The sequence below is a fragment of the Oncorhynchus mykiss genome, chromosome 1 (genome assembly GCF_013265735.2).
Source record: "Oncorhynchus mykiss isolate Arlee chromosome 1, USDA_OmykA_1.1, whole genome shotgun sequence".
Classification (NCBI taxonomy): domain Eukaryota; kingdom Metazoa; phylum Chordata; class Actinopteri; order Salmoniformes; family Salmonidae; genus Oncorhynchus; species Oncorhynchus mykiss.
Genome location: NC_048565.1, coordinates 94,896,780 through 94,919,163, shown reverse-complemented (window position 1 = coordinate 94,919,163; position 22,384 = coordinate 94,896,780). Strand labels below are relative to the sequence as shown.

General features: G+C 47.5%; 1 protein-coding gene across 1 annotated transcript in view; it reads right to left on the bottom strand.

Moving 5' to 3' along the window:
* Window positions 1-22,384, bottom strand: part of LOC110511675 (ryanodine receptor 2-like) — a 532,917-nt gene that overhangs the window by 330,908 nt on the left and 179,625 nt on the right. The window contains exons 4-7 of the mRNA XM_036989200.1: window positions 9,943-9,957; window positions 4,687-4,761; window positions 3,930-4,008; window positions 348-460 (exon numbers count right to left, since the gene is read on the bottom strand). Of these exons, the coding sequence (XP_036845095.1) occupies window positions 348-460; window positions 3,930-4,008; window positions 4,687-4,761; window positions 9,943-9,957 (282 nt within the window). The remainder of the gene's footprint in view (window positions 1-347; window positions 461-3,929; window positions 4,009-4,686; window positions 4,762-9,942; window positions 9,958-22,384) is intronic.

The following is a 22,384-nucleotide window of genomic DNA, read 5'->3' as shown; positions in this document are numbered from 1 at the left end:
AAATGTACTGTTTACTGGTGGAGTGGACCTGTGTACCAGTTGATTTTTGCTCCTGTTTTGGGTTTGTTGAGTTCTGGTTCCAAACGGGACTGACAAGGAGAATCTAATAGCCTGTCCAGATGACAAGAACATTTCTGTGTAATACACTGGTCCACTCTATAGACAGATCACACCTGCTCCGTGTTGCCTTCTCACACTTGCCAGATTAAACTGAGACAAACCAAGGTGAACTGAGCTAGCATGATCTGTCATAGTTGCTAAAAGGACTAAGCAAAAATGAAATCTCCAAGGCAACACGGTTTGGTTGTTGTCAGTGTGACAGTGTGAAAAGGGTATCAGAGACTCACCAGGTACCGTTCTGATGACACGCTAACTAGGATGAGGTCATCCCCGACTCGGACCTTCTCTCCCTCTGACCTCTGCTTGGAGGCAGGGTGGATGGTCCACCAACAAGCTTCTCCTGTCAGAGACGAGACAGGAGGATATGGCTGAGACTAAGGTGGCATCACAGTAACCTTCTCTGACCTCTGACCTCTGCTTGGAGGCAGGGTGGACATGCTTCTCCTGTCAGAGACGAGACAGGAGGATATGGCTGAGACTATGGTGGCATCACAGTAACCTTCTCTGACCTCTGACCTCTGCTTGGAGGCAGGGTGGACATGCTTCTCCTGTCAGAGACGAGGCAGGAGGATATGGCTGAGACTATGGTGGCATCACAGTAACCTTCTCTGACCTCTGACCTCTGCTTGGAGGCAGGGTGGACATATTTCTCCTGTCAGAGACGAGACAGGAGGATATGGCTGAAACTATGGTGACATCTCAGTAACCTTCTCTGACCTCTGACCTCTGCTTGGAGGCAGGGTGGACATGCTTCTCCTGTCAGAGACGAGACAGGGGGATATGGCTGAGACTACCTCTCTGAGCCTCTGTCTCTCTGTCTCTGAGCCTCTGTCTCACTGTCTCTGAGCCTCTGTCTCACTGTCTCTGAGTCTCTCTCTCTGTCTCTGAGCCTCTGTCTCTCTCTCTCTCTCTCTCATTTTCTCTATCTCTCTCTCTCTGAGCTCTCTCTCCCTATCTATATACAGTGCATTCGGAAAGTATTCAGACCCCTTGACTTTCTCCACATTTTATTACGTTACAGCCTTATTCTCAAAATGATTTAAAAAAAAATCCTCAATCTACACACAGTACATCATAATTACAAAGCAAAAACAGGTTTTTAGAAATGGTATGTATATATTTTTTTACATAAATACCTTATTTACATAAGTATTCAGACCCTTTGCTTTGAGACTTGAAATTGAGCTCAAATGCCTCCTGTGTCTACAACTTCATTGGAGTCCACCTGTGGTAAATTTAATTGATTGGATATGATTTGGAAAGGCACACACCTGTCTATATAAAGGTCCAACAGTTGACAGTGCATGTCAGAGCAAAAACCAAGCCACTAGGTCGAAGGAATTGTCCGTAGAGCTCCGAGAGATGATTGTGTCGAGGCACAGATCTGGGGAAGGGTACCAAAAAATGTCTGCAGCATTTGAAGGTCCCCAAAAACACATTCTTAAATGGAAGAAGTTTGGAACCGCCAAGACTCTTCCTAGATCTGTCCGCCCGGCTAAACTGAGCAATCGGGGGAGAAGGGCCTTAACCAGAGAGGTGACCAAAAATCCGATGCTCACTCTGACAGAGCTCCAGAGTTCCTCTGTGGTGATGGGAGAAACTTCCAGAAGGACAACCATCTCTGTAGCACTACACCAATCAGGCCTTTATGGTAGAGTGGCCAGACGGAAGCCATTCCTCAGTAAAAGGCACATGACAGCCTGCTTGGAGTTTGCCAAAAGGCAGACCATGAGAAACAAGATTCTCTGGTCTGATGAAACCAAGATTGAACTCTTTGACTTGAATGCCAAGCTTCACGTCTGGAGGAAACTTGGCACGGTGGTAGAAGCATCATGCTGTGGGGATGTTTTTCAGTGGCAGGAAGACTAGTTAGGATCGAGGGAAAGATGAACGGAGCAAAGAACAGAGAGATCCTTGATGAAAACCCGCTCCAGAGCACTCAGAACCTCAGACTGGGGGGGAAGGTTCACCTTCCAACAGGACAACGCAGGAGTGGTTTTGGGAGAAGTCTTTGAATGTCCTTGAGTGGCCCGGCCAAGAGCCTGGACTTGAACCAGATCAAACACTTCTTGATAGACCTGGAAATAGCTGTGCAGCGACGCTCTGCATCCAACCTGACAGAGCTTGAGAGGATCTGCAGAGAAGAATATGAGAAACTCCCCAAATACAGGTGTGCCAAGCTTGTAGCGTCATACCCAAGAAGACTCTAGGCTGTAATCACTGCCAAAGTTGCTTCAACAAAGTACTGAGTGAAGGGTCTGCATACTTATTTAAATGTGATATTTCAGGGGTTTTTATTATAAACTTACACACATTTTTAAAACCTGTTTTTGCTCCGTCATTACGGGGTATTGTGTGTAGAATGAGTTTATGAGATCGTTCATGTAGCAGCCAGGTTGTTGCAGGACAGACAGGAACCTAGTAACCACAGGCAGCACCACTGAGGGTCTGGAGTCTAGTAACCTCCAGCAGCAACACTGAGGGTCTGGAGTCTAGTAACCTCCAGCAGGGTCTGGGTTCTAGTAACCTCCAGCAGGGTCTGGAGTATAGTAACCTCCAGCAGGGTCTGGGGTCTAGTAACCTCCGGCAGGGTCTGGAGTCTAGTAACCTCCAGCAAGGTCTGGGGTCTAGTAACCTCCAGCAGGGTCTGGAGTCTAGTAACCTCCAGCGGGGCCTGGAGTCTAGTAACCTCCAGCAGGGCCTGGGGTCTAGTAACCTCCAGCAGGGTCTGGAGTCTAGTAACCTCCAGCGGGGCCTGGAGTCTAGTAACCTCTAGCAGGGTCTGGAGTCTAGTAACTTCTAGCAGGGTCTGGAGTCTAGTAACCTCCAGCAGCACCACTGAGGGTATGGAGTCCAGTAACCTCCAGCAGCAACACTGAGGGCCTGGGGTCTAGTAACCTCCAGCAGGGTCTGGGGTCTAGTAACCTCCAGCAGGGCCTGGGGTCTAGTAACCTCCAGCAGGGCTTGGGGTCTAGTAACATCCAGCAGGGCCTGGGGTCTAGTAACCTCCAGCAGGGTCTGGGGTCTAGTAACCTCCAGCAGGGTCTGGGGTCTAGTAACCTCCAGCAGGGTCTGGGGTCTAGTAACCTCCAGCAGGGTCTGGGGTCTAGTAACCTCCAGCAGGGTCTGGGGTCTAGTAACCTCCAGCAGGGCCTGGGGTCTAGTAACCTCCAGCAGGGTCTGGGGTCTAGTAACCTCCAGAATGGGTCTGGGGTCTAGTAACCTCCAGCAGGGTCTGGGGTCTAGTAACCTCCAGCAGGGTCTGGGGTCTAGTAACCTCCAGCAGGGTCTGGGGTCTAGTAACCTCCAGCAGGGTCTGGGGTCTAGTAACCTCCAGAATGGGTCTGGGGTCTAGTAACCTCCAGCAGGGTCTGGGGTCTAGTAACCTCCAGCAGGGTCTGGGGTCTAGTAACCTCCAGAATGGGTCTGGGGTCTAGTAACCTCCAGCAGGGTCTGGGGTCTAGTAACCTCCAGCAGGGTCTGGGGTCTAGTAACCTCCAGCAGGGTCTGGGGTCTAGTAACCTCCAGCAGGGTCTGGGGTCTAGTAACCTCCAGCAGGGTCTGGGGTCTAGTAACCACAGTCAGCATGGCACACACACCGACACACAACATAGTAAACGTCCACACCCACACAGCATCACAACAGTCTTACTATGGGAACTCATAAAACCCAGCATCAGAAACATCTCTCTCTCTCTCTGAAGCTTGCATGGCAACATAACACTACAATATGGCTTGGTAATGTTGTCTCATCTGACTGTACTAGCTATACTATGGCTGTTGGGAAAGAAGAAGAGAAAGAGACCTACCTGTTGTGTCTTCCTGCAGTCCAACATCAAACGCCAGTTTGTCGGTTGAGGATCGGGAGGTACCGAGGCAACAGAGGTACTAGACAGAGAAACAAAAGAAGCCAATTATTCCTCAACACAACCAGACACAACATGGTAGAATCCAGTCTCCTATTGCCTTGTCTGACTGGCTCAGCAACTCGTGTATCACTAGAAAATACAGACAAGAATACAACAAAGATGATGACAACCACAATAAAGATGATGACAACCACAACACAGATGACAACCACAACAAAGATGATGACAACCACAACAAAGATGATGACAACCACAACACAGATGACAACCACAACAAAGATGATGACAACCACAAAACAGATGATGACAACAACACAGATGACAACCACAACAAAGATGATGACAACCACAACACAGATGACAACCACAACAAAGATGATGACAACCACAAAACAGATGATGACAACAACAACACAGATGACAACCACAACAAAGATGATGACAACCACAACACAGATGACAACCACAACAAAGATGATGACAACCACAACACAGATGATGACAACCACAACACAGATGATGACAACAACAACACAGATGACAACCACAACAAAGATGATGACAACCACAACACAGATGACGACCACAACTGACTGACATCACAGAGCACAAACCTGGAATGGAAGATTGTGACACTGATTCAAGTACATGTTATTTCCTGTATTTGGGTCTCCGGACACACTGCAGAGGGACTCACCATGCCGCTGTAGGAGTGTCGTAGCAGAACAGCGTGTCCGTACAGTAAGGTGCGGTGGCCCCCTCCCTGGGCCGTCTACAGGACAGAGACAGAGAGACAAGAGACACATTCAGGAACTAGTTTACACGTACAATACTGTTACTAACCACGACTAAGATCTAACCAGACGAGCTAAATGCCTTCTATGCTCGCTTCGAGGCAAGAAATACTGAAACATGCGTGAGAGCACCAGCTGTTCTGGACGACTGCGTGATCACAATCTCTGTAGCCGATGTGAGTGAGACCTTTAAACAGGTTAACATTCACAAGGCTGCAGGACCAGACGGATTACCAGGACTCGTACTCAGAGCACCAGCTGGCACGTGTCTTCACTGACATTTTCAACCTCTCCCTGACCCAGTCTGTAATACCGACATGTTTCAGGCAGACCACCATAGTCCCCGTGCCCAAGAATGCAGGTAACCTGTCTAAATGACTATTGCACTCACATCTGCAGCCATGAAATATTTTGAAAGGCTGGTCGTGGCTCACATCAACACCATCATTCCAGACATCCTGGACCCCACTCCAATTCACATACCGCCAAAACAGATCCACAGATGGCGCAATCTCTATTGCTCTCCACACTACAACTCAGCATTCATACACTACATCTCAGCGTTTAACACAATATAGTGCCCTCCAAGCTCATCACTAAGCTGGGGATCATGGGAATGAAACACCACCCTCTTCAACTGGATCCTGGACTTCCTGACGGGCCGCCACCAGGTGGTGAGGGTAGGCAACAACACATCCGCTATGCTGACTCTCAACACAGGGGTCCCTCAGGGGTGCGTGCTCAGTCCCCTCCTGTACTTCCTGTTCACCCATTACTGCGTGGCCGCGCACGACTCTAACATGACTCCATCATCAAGTTTGCCGATGACACGATGGTGGTGACCTGATCACCACCGACGATGAGACAGCCTATAGGGAGGAGGTAAGAGACCTGGCAGTGTGGTGCCAGGAAATCATGGGAGAAGGGCCATGGTCAGGGAAGTGACCAAGAACCCGATGGTCACTCTGAAGGAGCCCCAGAGTTCCTCTACGGATATGGGAGATTCTTCCTGAAGGACAACCATCTCTGCAGCAGTGTGTTGCCAGGACAACCACTCCCTTAATGTCAGCCAGACAAAGGAGCTGATCGCGGTCTCCAAAGAACACGCCCTCATTCACATCGACTGTAGTGGAGCTTCAAGTTCCTCTGTCCACATGGCTAAGGACCAACCATGGTCCAAACACACCAACACAGTCGTGACGAGGGCACGACAACGCCTCTTCCCCCTCAGGACGCTGAAACAGCTTCTACTCAAAAAAGTCATGGGACTGCTTAAAAAGTTAACAAAATAGCTAAAATAACTATTTTTGACTCATCACATACGCTGCTGCTACTGTTGATTATCTATCCTGTTGCCTTGTCGCTTTCCTCCTACCTACAGTGCCTTTGGAAAGTATTCAGACTCCTTGACTTCTTCCACATTTTGTTACGTAACAGCCTTATTCTCAAATGGATTAAATATTTGTTTTCCCTTAGCAATTTACACACAATACCCCATAATGACATCACAATACCCCATAATGACATCACAATACCCCATAATGACATCACAACACCCCATAATGACATCACAATACCCCATAATGACATCACAATACCCCATAATGACATCACAATACCCCATAATGACATCACAATACCCCATAATGATATCACAATACCCCATAATGACATCACAATATCCCATAATGACATCACAATACCCCATAATGACAAAGTGAAAACAGGTTTTTAGAAACGTTTGCAAATGTATAAAAAAGCAGAGACCTTATTTACATTAGTATTCAGACCCTTTTCTATGAGACTCCAAATTGAGCTCAGATTCATTCTGTTTCCATCGACCTCTAGATGTTTTACAGCTTGATTGGAGTCCACCTGTGGTAAATTCAATTGATTGGACATGATTTAGAAAGGCACACAACAGTCTACATAAGATCCCACAGTTGACAGTGAATGTCAGAGCAAAAACCCAGCCATGAGGTTGAAGGAATTGTCCGTAGAGCTCTGAGACAGGATCGTGTCGAGGCACAGACCTGGGGAAGGGTACCAAAACATTTATGCAGCATTGAAGGTCCCCAAGAACACAGTGGCCTCCTTCATTCTTAAATGGAAGAAGTTTGGAACCACCAAGACTCCTCCTAGAGCTGACCGCCCGGCCAAACTGAACATTCAGGGGAGAAGGGCCTTTGACAGGGAGGTGAACAAGAACCTGATGGTCACTCTGACAGAGCTCTAGAGTTCCTCTGTGGAGATGGGAGCTTCTTCCAGAAGGACAATCATCTCTGTAGCACTCCACCAATCAGGCCTTTATGGTAGAGAGGCCAGACAGAAGCCACTCCTCAGTGAAAGGAACATGACAGCCAGCTTGGAGTTTGACAAAAGGCACCAAAATACTCTCAGACCATGAGAAACAAAATTCTCTGTTCTGATGAAACCAAGATTGAACTCTTTGGCCTGAATGCCAATCATCACGTCTGGAGGAAACCATCTCTACGGGGAAGCATGGTGGTGGTGGCAGCATCATGCTGTGGGGATGTTTTTCAGTGTCAGGGACTGGGAGTCAGGATCAAGGCAAAGATGAACGGAGCAAAGTACAGCGAAATCCTTGATGAAAACCTGCTCCAGAGCGCTCAAGACCTCAGACATTTCGCTACACTCGCATTAACATCTGCTAACCATGTGTATGTGACAAATAACATTTGATTTGATTTGATTTGAGACTGGGGCCATCCAAAAGGATAACAACACTAAGCACACAGCCAAGACAACGCAGGAGTGGCTTCGTGACGAGTCTCTGAATGTCCTTGAGTGGCCCAGCCAGAGACTGGACGAACCCGATCGAACATCTCTGGAGAGACCTGAAAATAGCTGTGCACCAAAACTCCCCATCTAACCTGACAGAGCTTGAGAGGATCTGCAGAGAAGAATGGGAGAAACTTCCAAAATACAGGTGTGCCAAGCTTGCAGCATCATATCCAAGAAGACTCAAGGCTGTAATCGCTGCCAAAGGTGCTTCAACAAAGTACTGAGTGAAGGGTCTGAATACTTATGTAAATGTGAAAATTCTGTTTTTATTTTTAATTAATTAGCTAACATTTCTAGAAACCTTTTTTTGCTTTGTCATTATGGGGTATTGTGTGTAGATTGTTGAGGGGGAAAAACAATTGAATCAATTTTAGAACAAGGCTGTAACATAACAAAATGTAGAAACAAGTCAAGGGGTCTGAATACTCTCCGAAGGCACTGTATATATACAGTCCCAGTCAACAGTTTGGACACACCTACTCATTCAAGGGTTTTTCTTTATTTTTTACTATTTTCTACATTGTAGAATAATAGTGAAGACATCAAAACTACGAAATAACACATATGGAATCATGTAGTAACCAAAAAAGTGGTCAAATAGCCCTATACAGTACCCAGTACCCTGGCTAGGCTAGCATGTCTTCATCTAACAGCCCCTCCCTCCTACAGTACCCTGGCTAGGCTAGCATAGCTTCATCTAACAGCCCCTCCCTCCTACAGTACCCTGGCTAGGCTAGCATGTCTTCATCTAACAGCCCCTCCCTCCTACAGTACCCTGGCTAGGCTAGCATGTCTTCATCTAACAGCCCCTCCCTCCTACAGTACCCTGGCTAGGCTAGCATAGCTTCATCTAACAACAGCCCCTCCCTCCTACAGTACCCTGGCTAGGCTAGCATGTCTTCATCTAACAGCCCCTCCCTCCTACAGTACCCTGGCTAGGCTAGCATGTCTTCATCTAACAGCCCCTCCCTCCTACAGTACCCTGGCTAGGCTAGCATGTCTTCATCTAACAGCCCCTCCCTCCTACAGTACCCTGGCTAGGCTAGCATGTCTTCATCTAACAGCCCCTCCCTCCTACAGTACCCTGGCTAGCATGTCTTCATCTAACAGCCCCTCCCTCCTACAGTACCCTAGCTAGACTAGCATGTCTTCATCTAACAGCCCCTCCCTCCTACAGTACCCTGGCTAGCATGTCTTCATCTAACAGCCCCTCCTTCCAACAGTACCCTGGCTAGGCTAGCATGTCTTCATCTAACAGTCCCTCCCTCCTACAGTACCCTGGCTAGGCTAGCATGTCTTCATCTAACAGCCCCTCCCTCCTACAGTACCCTGGCTAGGCTAGCATGTCTTCATCTAACAGCCCCTCCCTCCTACAGTACCCTGGCTAGGCTAGCATGTCTTCATCTAACAGCCCCTCCCTCCTACAGTACCCTGGCTAGGCTAGCATGTCTTCATCTAACAGCCCCTCCCTCCTACAGTACCCTGGCTAGGCTAGCATGTCTTCATCTAACAGCCCCTCCCTCCTACAGTACCCTGGCTAGGCTAGCATGTCTTCATCTAACAGCCCCTCCCTCCTACAGTACCCTGGCTAGGCTAGCATGTCTCCATCTAACAGCTCCTACCTCCTACAGTACCCTGGCTAGCATGTCTTCATCTAACAGCCCCTCCCTCCTACAGTACCCTGGCTAGGCTAGCATGTCTCCATCTAACAGCTCCTACCTCCTACAGTACCCTGGCTAGCATGTCTTCATCTAACAGCCCCTCACTCCTGGCCTAGTCAGTCTGACACAAACATGCACGCACGCCTGCTCACACCGCCCACGCACGCACGCACAGACACACAGACACAGACACAGACACACACACACACACACACACACACACACACACACACACACACACAGGTGTTTCCCCTAGCCTGGCTAGTCTGACAGAGACAGGCTGCTTCTCTGTTTCCATCCATTCCACATGTCAAACTCCATCCATCCTACCACACAGCTGACTGTCCATGAAACTGGGGGAGGGCGGGAAAGTGTGTGTGTGGTGTCAGGTACAGCTGTGTGTGATTAGGAAGATACTGTTGGGATAATAGGGTTTTTGTAGAGATGTGTAGCTAGGAGCTCAGACACACAGTGGCAGAAGGAGCTAGGAGATCAGACACAGTGACAGAAGGAGATAGGAGATCAGACACAGTGGCAGAAGGAGCTAGGAGATCAGACACACAGTGACAGAAGGAGCTAGGAGCTCAGACACAGTGACCGAAGGAGCTAGGAGATCAGACACACAGTGGCAGAAGGAGCTAGGAGATCAGACACAGTGACAGAAGGGGGAGCAGCAGACGTTAATGAACTTACCTTCATCATGAATTTCTGTATTGGCATGAAATAAATGGAAAGGAGAGTTAATTTAACACAAATAGCACATTAGTGATGAATTAACATCAGTCATTGCTCTTCCAACATTCACTACTACAGAATAGTCCACAGCACTGCAATCCTGGACAATGCCTACACAGGACAAAAGCCATGACTTAGAATGGAGCCTACTGTTTCTGCCTGTGGCCTGCTCTGCTCTGCTCTAAAAGGAGCCTACTGTTTCTGACTGTGGCCTGCTCTGCTCTGCTCTAAAAGGAGTCTACTGTTTCTGGCTGTGGCCTGCTCTGCTCTACTCTAAAAGGAGCCTACTGTTTCTGACTGTGGCCTGCTCTGCTCTGCTCTAAAAGGAGCCTACTGTTTCTGACTGTGGCCTGCTCTGCTCTAAAAGGAGCCTACTGTTTCTGACTGTGGCCTGCTCTGCTCTAAAATGAGCTTACTGTTTCTGACTGTGGCGTGCTCTGCTCTAAAAGGAGCCTACTGTTTCTGACTGTGGCCTGATCTGCTCTAAAATGAGCCTACTGTTTCTGACTGTGGCCTGCTCTGCTCTAAAAGGAGCCTATTGCTTCTGACTGTGGCATGCTCTGCTCTAAAAGGAGCCTACTGTTTCTGACTGTGGCCTGATCTGCTCTAAAAGGAGCCTACTGTTTCTGACTGTGGCCTGCTCTGCTCTAAAATTAGCTTACTGTTTCTGACTGTGGCGTGCTCTGCTCTAAAAGGAGCCTACTGTTTCTGACTGTGGCCTGCTCTGCTCTAAAAGGAGCCTATTGCTTCTGACTGTGGCCTGCTCTGCTCTAAAATGAGCCTACTGTTTCTGACTGTGGCCTGATCTGCTCTAAAAGGAGCCTACTGTTTCTGACTGTGGCCTGCTCTGCTCTAAAATGAGCTTACTGTTTCTGACTGTAGCGTGCTCTGCTCTAAAATGAGCCTACTGTTTCTGACTGTGGCCTGATCTGCTCTAAAAGGAGCCTACTGTTTCTGACTGTGGCCTGCTCTGCTCTAAAAGGAGCCTATTGCTTCTGACTGTGGCCTGCTCTGCTCTAAAAGGAGCCTACTGTTTCTGACTGTGGCCTGCTCTGCTCTACTCTAAAAGTAGCCTACTGTTTCTGACTGTGGCCTGCTCTGCTCTAAAAGGAGCCTACTGTTTCTGACTGTGACCTGCTCAGCTCTGCTCAAAAAGGAGCCTACTGTTTCTGACTGTGGCCTGCTCTGCTCTACTCTAAAAGGAGTCTACTGTTTCTGACTGTGGCCAGCTCTGCTCTGCTCAAAAAGGAGTCTACTGTTTCTGACTGTGGCCTGCTCTGCTCTAAAAGGAGTCTACTGTTTCTGACTGTGGCCTGCTCTGCTCTGCTCAAAAAGGAGTCTACTGTTTCTGACTGTGGCCTGCTCTGCTCTGCTCTGCTCTAAAAGGAGCCTACTGTTTCTGACTGTGGCCTGCTCTGCTCTGCTCTAAAAGGAGCCTACTGTTTCTGACTGTGGCCTGCTCTGCTCTACTCTAAAAGTAGCCTACTGTTTCTGACTGTGGTCTGCTCTGCTCTAAAAGGAGCCTACTGTTTCTGACTGTGACCTGCTCTGCTCTGCTCAAAAAGGAGCCTACTGTTTCTGACTGTGGCCTGCTCTGCTCTACTCTAAAAGGAGTCTACTGTTTCTGACTGTGGCCTGCTCTGCTCTGCTCAAAAAGGAGTCTACTGTTTCTGACTGTGGCCTGCTCTGCTCTGCTCTAAAAGGAGCCTACTGTTTCTGACTGTGGCCTGCTCTGCTCTGCTCTCCTCCTTCATCACCGTTCCATAGCACAGTCATCCATGTGTGTGTGTATCCAGCAGTCATTCCTAATGAATACAGTGTTAGCTGATTCCAGACCTGTAGTAATTGCTCAGTGTGACCAGCCAGTATACAGTGTTAGCTGATTCCAGACCTGTAGTAATTGCTCAGTGTGACCAGCCAGTATAAAGTGTTAGCTGATTCCAAACCTGTAGTAATTGCTCAGTGTGACCAGCAGTATACAGTGTTAGCTGATTCCAGACCAGCCAGTATAGAGTGTTAGCTGATTCCAGACCTGTAGTAATTGATCAGTGTGACCAGCCAATATAAAGTGTTAGCTGATTCCAGACCAGCCAGTATACAGTGTTAGCTGATTCCAGACCAGCCAGTATACAGTGTTAGCTGATTCCAGACCAGCCAGTATACAGTGTTAGCTGATTCCAGACCTGTAGTTTCATTAACAACACTATCCGTCTTTTAAAACGTCCGTGTCCCTGTCACAAGCCGGTGTGGCCAACAGGACTTATTGGATGTGTCTCAACTGGCACCCTTATTCCCTATAGAGCCCTATGGGCCCTGGTCAAAAGTAGTGCACTACGTAGGGAATAGGGTGCCATATAACAATGCCTTGTGAACATTAAGTGGAGTCAAAATGGAAGATAAAATGACGTGACACGTTTCTATAAATGTCCCAAGCCGTTGTAATGCTGTGCATCACGCTGAATGGATGACTTCAATACACATAACCTATAGGTCCCTATCAGTCATTATTGACCTGGTCCCTATCAGTCATTATTGACCTGGTCCCTATCAGTCATTATTGACCTGGTCCCTATCAGTCATTATTGACCTGGTCCCTCGTGTGACACGTTTCTATAAATGTCCCAAGCCGTTGTAATGCTCTGCATCACGCTGAATGGATGACTGAACCACTTTTCAAAAGGAATTGATCTGCAAGGCCCCAAGCGTATTAAATATGACATGACTTCAATCACATAACCTATGGGATAATCAATAGAATCCCATCAAAACCCCCAATACATCAATTATCAAATTGATTCTTAAATTACATTTAAAAAAAACATGTTATTAATTTAATTGGGAGGAAAACAATAGCTGAGAGACAGTAATAGCGACATCATCCAACGTCATTCCAATCACTGCTCGTCAACCCGATCTCACTGCACAGCGTCATCCCAGCTCGGACTTGATCCCCCAGCGGATCAGCTGTGCTGCAGCAACATCTTCCTGACACTTCAGTAAATTACTAAATATGTGCAGGGTGATTATCTCCTTGCGTAACTAGAGGCATGAGAGACATGACAAACATGAGGTAAGGTAGCCTAGCGGTTAAGAGAGGATGAGAGGGAGCGAGGAGAGATAGAGAGGAGCTGAGGAGAGGTGGAGAGGGGCTGAGGAGAGTTGGAGAGGGGCTGAGGAGAGATAGGGAGGAGCTGAGGAGAGGTGGAGAGGGGGTGAGTAGAGGTGGAGAGGGGCTGAGTAGAGGTGGAGAAGGGCTGAGGAGAGATAGAGAGGAGCTGAGGAGAGGTGGAGAGGGGGTGAGTAGAGGTGGAGAAGGGCTGAGGAGAGGTGGAGAGGGGCTGAGGAGAGGCTGAGAGGGGCTGAGGAGAGGGGCTGAGGAGAGGCTGAGAGGGGCTGAGGAGAGGTGGAGAGGGGCTGATGAGAGGTGGAAAGGGGGTGAGTAGAGGTGGAGAGGGGCTGAGGAGAGGGGCTGAGGAGAGGCTGAGAGGGGCTGAGGAGAGATAGGGAGGAGCTGAGGAGAGGTGGAGAGGGGCTGAGGAGAGGTGGAGAGGGGCTGAGGAGAGGTGGAGTCATTATTAACCTGGTCCCTCCATCAGTCATTACTAACCTGGTCCCTCCATCAGTCATTACTAACCTGGTCCCTCCATCAGTCATTACTAACCTGGTCCCTCCATCAGTCATTACTAACCTGGTCCCTCCATCAGTCATTACTAACCTGGTCTCTCCATCAGTCATTACTAACCTGGTCCCTCCATCAGTCATTACTAACCTGGTCCCTCCAAAAGTCTGTATCAGTCATTACTAACCTGGTCCCTCCATCAGTCATTACTAACCTGGTCACTCCATCATACTGTATCAGTCATTACTAACCTGGTCCCTCCATCAGTCATTACTAACCTGGTCCCTCCATCAGTCATTATTAACCTGGTTCCTCCATCAGTCATTACTAACCTGGTCCCTCCATCAGTCAGTACTAACCTGGTCCCTCCATCAGTCATTACTAACCTGGTCCCTCCATCAGTCATTACTAACCTGGTCCCTCCATCAGTCATTACTAACCTGGTCCCTCCATCAGTCATTACTAACCTGGTCCCTCCATCAGTCATTACTAACCTGGTCCCTCCATCAGTCATTACTAACCTGGTCCCTCCATCAGTCATTACTAACCTGGTCTCTCCATCAGTCATTACTAACCTGGTCCCTCCATCAGTCTGTATCAGTCATTACTAACCTGGTCCCTCCATCAGTCATTACTAACCTGGTCACTCCATCATACTGTATCAGTGATTACTAACCTGGTCCCTCCATCAGTCATTACTAACCTGGTCCCTCCAAAAGTCTGTATCAGTCATTACTAACCTGGTCCCTCCATCAGTCATTACTAACCTGGTCACTCCATCATACTGTATCAGTCATTACTAACCTGGTCCCTCCATCAGTCATTACTAACCTGGTCCCTCCATCAGTCATTATTAACCTGGTTCCTCCATCAGTCATTACTAACCTGGTCCCTCCATCAGTCAGTACTAACCTGGTCTCTCCATCAGTCTGTATCAGTCATTACTAACCTGGTCCCTCCATCAGTCATTACTAACCTGGTTCCTCCATCAGTCATTACTAACCTGGTCCCTCCATCAGTCATTACTAACCTGGTCCCTCCATCAGTCTGTATCAGTCATTACTAACCTGGTCCCTCCATCAGTCATTACTAACCTGGTCCCTCCATCAGTCATTACTAACCTGGTCGCTCCATCAGTCATTACTAACCTGGCCCCTCCATCAGTCATTACTAACCTGGTCCCTCCATCAGTCGTTATTAACCTGGTCCCTCCATCAGTCTGTATCAGTCATTACTAACCTGGTTCCTCCATCAGTCATTACTAACCTGGTCCCTCCATCAGTCATTACTAACCTGGTCCCTCCATCAGTCTGTATCAGTCATTACTAACCTGGTCCCTCCATCAGTCTGTATGAGTCATTATTAACCTGGCCCCTCCATCAGTCTGTATCAGTCATTACTAACCTGGTCCCTCCATCAGTCATTACTAACCTAGTCCCTCCAGTCATTACTAACCTGGTTCCTCCATCAGTCATTATTAACCTGGCCCCTCCATCAGTCTGTATCAGTCATTACTAACCTGGTCCCTCCATCAGTCATTACTAACCTGGCCCCTCCATCAGTCTGTATCAGTCATTACTAACCTGGTCCCTCCATCAGTCATTACTAACCTGGTCCCTCCATCAGTCTGTATCAGTCATTACTAACCTGGTCCCTCCATCAGTCTGTATCAGTCATTACTAACCTGGTCCCTCCATCAGTCTGTATGAGTCATTATTAACCTGGCCCCTCCATCAGTCTGTATCAGTCATTACTAACCTGATCCCTCCATCAGTCATTACTAACCTAGTCCCTCCAGTCATTACTAACCTGGTTCCTCCATCAGTCATTATTAACCTGGCCCCTCCATCAGTCTGTATCAGTCATTACTAACCTGGTCCATCCATCAGTCATTACTAACCTGGCCCCTCCATCAGTCTGTATCAGTAATTACTAACCTGGTCCCTCCATCAGTCATTACTAACCTAGTCCCTCCATCAGCCATTACTAACCTGGTCCCTCCATCAGTCATTACGGCAGGGGGGCGGCAGGGTGGCAGGGTAGCCTAGTGGTTAGAGTGTTGGACTAGTAACTGGAAGGTTGCGAGTTCAAACCCCCGAGCTGACAAGGTACAAATCTGTCGTTCTGCCCCTGAACAGGCAGTTAACCCACTGTTCCCAGGCCGTCATTGAAAATAAGAATTTGTTCTTAACTGACTTGCCTGGTTAAATAAAGGTAAAACAAAAAATAAATAAAAATTACTAACCTGGTCCCTCCATCATACTGTATCAGTCATTACTAACCTGGTCCCTCCATCATACTGTATCAGTCATTACTAACCTGGTCCCTCCATCATACTGTATCAGTCATTACTAACCTGGTCCCTCCATCAGTCTGTATCAGTCATTACTAACCTGGTCCCTCCATTAGTCATTACTAACCTGGTCCCTCCATCAGTCATTACTAACCTGGTCCCTCCATCAGTCATTACTAACCTGGTTCCTCCATCAGTCATTACTAACGGGGCGGCAGGGTAGCCTAGTGGTTAGAGCGTTGGACTAGTAACCGGAAGGTTGCGAGTTCAAACCCCCGAGCTGACAAGGTACAAATCTGTCGTTCTGCCCCTGAACAGGCAGTTAACCCACTGTTCCCAGGCCGTCATTGAAAATAAGAATTTGTTCTTAACTGACTTGCCTGGTTAAATAAAGGTAAAACAAAAAATAAATAAAAATTACTAACCTGGTCCCTCCATCATACTGTATCAGTCATTACTAACCTGGTCCCTCCATCATACTGTATCAGTCATTACTAACCTGGTCCCTCCATCATACTGTATCAGTCATTACTAACCTGGTCCCTCCATCAGTCTGTATCAGTCATTACTAACCTGGTCCCTCCATTAGTCATTACTAACCTGGTCCCTCCATCAGTCATTACTAACCTGGTCCCTCCATCAGTCATTACTAACCTGGTTCCTCCATCAGTCATTACTAACCTGGTCGCTCCATCAGTCATTACTAACCTGGCCCCTCCATCAGTCATTACTAACCTGGTCCCTCCATCAGCCTGTATCAGTCATTACTAACCTGGTCTCTCCATCAGTGTGTATCAGTCATTACTAACCTGGTCCCTCCATCAGTCATTACTAACCTGGTCAGTCATTACTAACCTGGTCGCTCCATCAGTCATTACTAACCTGGCCCCTCCATCAGTCATTACTAACCTGGTCCCTCCATCAGTCTGTATCAGTAATTACTAACCTGGTCCCTCCATCAGTCATTACTAACCTGGTCCCTCCATCAGTCATTACTAACTTGGTCCCTCCATCAGTCATTACTAACCTGGTCCCTCCATCAGTCTGTATCAGTCATTACTAACCTGGTCCCTCCATCAGTCATAACTAACCTGGTTCCTCCATCAGTCATTACTAACCTGGTCCCTCCATCAGTCATTACTAACCTGGTCCCTCCATCAGTCTGCATCAGTCATTACTAACCTGGTCCCTCCATCAGTCATTACTAACCTGGTCCCTCCATCAGTCATTACTAACCTGGTCCCTCCATCAGTCATTACTAACCTGGTCCCTCCATCAGTCTGTATCAGTCATTACTAACCTGGTCCCTCCATCAGTCTGTATGAGTCATTACTAACCTGGTTCCTCCATCAGTCATTATTAACCTGGTCCCTCCATCAGTCTGTATCAGTCATTACTAACCTGGTCCCTCCATCAGTCTGTATGAGTCATTACTAACCTGGTTCCTCCATCAGTCATTACTAACCTGGTCTCTCCATCAGTCTGTATCAGTCATTACTAACCTGGTCCCTCCATCAGTCTGTATGAGTCATTACTAACCTGGTTCCTCCATCAGTCATTACTAACCTGGTCTCTCCATCAGTCTGTATCAGTCATTACTAACCTGGTCCCTCCATCAGTCATTACTAACCTGGTCCCTCCATCAGTCATTACTAACCTGGTCCCTCCATCAGTCTGCATCAGTCATTACTAACCTGGTCCCTCCATCATACTGTATCAGTCATTACTAACCTGGTCCCTCCATCAGTCTGTATCAGTCATTACTAACCTGGTCCCTCCATTAGTCATTACTAACCTGGTCCCTCCATCAGTCATTACTAACCTGGTCCCTCCATCAGTCATTACTAACCTGGTTCCTCCATCAGTCATTACTAACCTGGTCCATCAGTCTGTATGAGTCATTATTAACCTGGCCCCTCCATCAGTCTGTATCAGTCATTACTAACCTGATCCCTCCATCAGTCATTACTAACCTAGTCCCTCCAGTCATTACTAACCTGGTTCCTCCATCAGTCATTATTAACCTGGCCCCTCCATCAGTCTGTATCAGTCATTACTAACCTGGTCCATCCATCAGTCATTACTAACCTGGCCCCTCCATCAGTCTGTATCAGTAATTACTAACCTGGTCCCTCCATCAGTCATTACTAACCTAGTCCCACCATCAGTCATTACTAACCTGGTCCCTCCATCAGTCGTTATTAACCTGGTCCCTCCATCAGTCTGTATCAGTCATTACTAACCTGGTTCCTCCATCAGTCATTACTAACCTGGTCCCTCCATCAGTCATTACTAACCTGGTCCCTCCATCAGTCTGTATCAGTCATTACTAACCTGGTCCCTCCATCAGTCTGTATGAGTCATTATTAACCTGGCCCCTCCATCAGTCTGTATCAGTCATTACTAACCTGGTCCCTCCATCAGTCATTACTAACCTGGCCCCTCCATCAGTCTGTATCAGTCATTACTAACCTGGTCCCTCCATCAGTCATTACTAACCTGGTCCCTCCATCAGTCTGTATCAGTCATTACTAACCTGGTCCCTCCATCAGTCTGTATCAGTCATTACTAACCTGGTCCCTCCATCAGTCTGTATGAGTCATTATTAACCTGGTCCCTCCATCAGTCTGTATGAGTCATTATTAACCTGGCCCCTCCATCAGTCTGTATCAGTCATTACTAACCTGGTCCCTCCATCAGTCATTACTAACCTGGCCCCTCCATCAGTCTGTATCAGTCATTACTAACCTGGTCCCTCCATCAGTCATTACTAACCTGGTCCCTCCATCAGTCTGTATCAGTCATTACTAACCTGGTCCCTCCATCAGTCTGTATCAGTCATTACTAACCTGGTCCCTCCATCAGTCTGTATGAGTCATTATTAACCTGGCCCCTCCATCAGTCTGTATCAGTCATTACTAACCTGATCCCTCCATCAGTCATTACTAACCTAGTCCCTCCAGTCATTACTAACCTGGTTCCTCCATCAGTCATTACTAACCTGGTCCCTCCATCAGTCATTACTAACCTGGTCCCTCCATCAGTCTGTATCAGTCATTACTAACCTGGTCCCTCCATCAGTCTGTATGAGTCATTATTAACCTGGCCCCTCCATCAGTCTGTATCAGTCATTACTAACCTGGTCCCTCCATCAGTCATTACTAACCTGGCCCCTCCATCAGTCTGTATCAGTCATTACTAACCTGGTCCCTCCATCAGTCATTACTAACCTGGTCCCTCCATCAGTCTGTATCAGTCATTACTAACCTGGTCCCTCCATCAGTCTGTATCAGTCATTACTAACCTGGTCCCTCCATCAGTCTGTATGAGTCATTATTAACCTGGCCCCTCCATCAGTCTGTATCAGTCATTACTAACCTGATCCCTCCATCAGTCATTACTAACCTAGTCCCTCCAGTCATTACTAACCTGGTTCCTCCATCAGTCATTATTAACCTGGCCCCTCCATCAGTCTGTATCAGTCATTACTAACCTGGTCCATCCATCAGTCATTACTAACCTGGCCCCTCCATCAGTCTGTATCAGTAATTACTAACCTGGTCCCTCCATCAGTCATTACTAACCTAGTCCCTCCATCAGCCATTACTAACCTGGTCCCTCCATCAGTCATTACGGCAGGGGGGCGGCAGGGTGGCAGGGTAGCCTAGTGGTTAGAGTGTTGGACTAGTAACTGGAAGGTTGCGAGTTCAAACCCCCGAGCTGACAAGGTACAAATCTGTCGTTCTGCCCCTGAACAGGCAGTTAACCCACTGTTCCCAGGCCGTCATTGAAAATAAGAATTTGTTCTTAACTGACTTGCCTGGTTAAATAAAGGTAAAACAAAAAATAAATAAAAATTACTAACCTGGTCCCTCCATCATACTGTATCAGTCATTACTAACCTGGTCCCTCCATCATACTGTATCAGTCATTACTAACCTGGTCCCTCCATCATACTGTATCAGTCATTACTAACCTGGTCCCTCCATCAGTCTGTATCAGTCATTACTAACCTGGTCCCTCCATTAGTCATTACTAACCTGGTCCCTCCATCAGTCATTACTAACCTGGTCCCTCCATCAGTCATTACTAACCTGGTTCCTCCATCAGTCATTACTAACCTGGTCGCTCCATCAGTCATTACTAACCTGGCCCCTCCATCAGTCATTACTAACCTGGTCCCTCCATCAGTCATTACTAACCTGGTCCCTCCATCAGCCTGTATCAGTCATTACTAACCTGGTCTCTCCATCAGTGTGTATCAGTCATTACTAACCTGGTCCCTCCATCAGTCATTACTAACCTGGTCAGTCATTACTAACCTGGTCGCTCCATCAGTCATTACTAACCTGGCCCCTCCATCAGTCATTACTAACCTGGTCCCTCCATCAGTCTGTATCAGTAATTACTAACCTGGTCCCTCCATCAGTCATTACTAACCTGGTCCCTCCATCAGTCATTACTAACTTGGTCCCTCCATCAGTCATTACTAACCTGGTCCCTCCATCAGTCTGTATCAGTCATTACTAACCTGGTCCCTCCATCAGTCATAACTAACCTGGTTCCTCCATCAGTCATTACTAACCTGGTCCCTCCATCAGTCATTACTAACCTGGTCCCTCCATCAGTCATTACTAACCTGGTCCCTCCATCAGTCTGCATCAGTCATTACTAACCTGGTCCCTCCATCAGTCATTACTAACCTGGTCCCTCCATCAGTCATTACTAACCTGGTCCCTCCATCAGTCATTACTAACCTGGTCCCTCCATCAGTCTGTATCAGTCATTACTAACCTGGTCCCTCCATCAGTCTGTATGAGTCATTACTAACCTGGTTCCTCCATCAGTCATTATTAACCTGGTCCCTCCATCAGTCTGTATCAGTCATTACTAACCTGGTCCCTCCATCAGTCTGTATGAGTCATTACTAACCTGGTTCCTCCATCAGTCATTACTAACCTGGTCTCTCCATCAGTCTGTATCAGTCATTACTAACCTGGTCCCTCCATCAGTCTGTATGAGTCATTACTAACCTGGTTCCTCCATCAGTCATTACTAACCTGGTCTCTCCATCAGTCTGTATCAGTCATTACTAACCTGGTCCCTCCATCAGTCATTACTAACCTGGTCCCTCCATCAGTCATTACTAACCTGGTCCCTCCATCAGTCTGCATCAGTCATTACTAACCTGGTCCCTCCATCATACTGTATCAGTCATTACTAACCTGGTCCCTCCATCAGTCTGTATCAGTCATTACTAACCTGGTCCCTCCATTAGTCATTACTAACCTGGTCCCTCCATCAGTCATTACTAACCTGGTCCCTCCATCAGTCATTACTAACCTGGTTCCTCCATCAGTCATTACTAACCTGGTCCATCAGTCTGTATGAGTCATTATTAACCTGGCCCCTCCATCAGTCTGTATCAGTCATTACTAACCTGATCCCTCCATCAGTCATTACTAACCTAGTCCCTCCAGTCATTACTAACCTGGTTCCTCCATCAGTCATTATTAACCTGGCCCCTCCATCAGTCTGTATCAGTCATTACTAACCTGGTCCATCCATCAGTCATTACTAACCTGGCCCCTCCATCAGTCTGTATCAGTAATTACTAACCTGGTCCCTCCATCAGTCATTACTAACCTAGTCCCTCCATCAGCCATTACTAACCTGGTCCCTCCATCAGTCATTACGGCAGGGGGGCGGCAGGGTGGCAGGGTAGCCTAGTGGTTAGAGTGTTGGACTAGTAACTGGAAGGTTGCGAGTTCAAACCCCCGAGCTGACAAGGTACAAATCTGTCGTTCTGCCCCTGAACAGGCAGTCACTATTCCCAGGCCGTCATTGAAAATAAGAATTTGTTCTTAACTGACTTGCCTGGTTAAATAAAGGTAAAACAAAAAATAAATAAAAATTACTAACCTGGTCCCTCCATCATACTGTATCAGTCATTACTAACCTGGTCCCTCCATCATACTGTATCAGTCATTACTAACCTGGTCCCTCCATCATACTGTATCAGTCATTACTAACCTGGTCCCTCCATCAGTCTGTATCAGTCATTACTAACCTGGTCCCTCCATTAGTCATTACTAACCTGGTCCCTCCATCAGTCATTACTAACCTGGTCCCTCCATCAGTCATTACTAACCTGGTTCCTCCATCAGTCATTACTAACCTGGTCGCTCCATCAGTCATTACTAACCTGGCCCCTCCATCAGTCATTACTAACCTGGTCCCTCCATCAGTCATTACTAACCTGGTCCCTCCATCAGTCTGTATCAGTCATTACTAACCTGGTCTCTCCATCAGTGTGTATCAGTCATTACTAACCTGGTCCCTCCATCAGTCATTACTAACCTGGTCCCTCCATCAGTCATTACTAACCTGGTCGCTCCATCAGTCATTACTAACCTGGCCCCTCCATCAGTCATTACTAACCTGGTCCCTCCATCAGTCTGTATAAGTAATTACTAACCTGGTCCCTC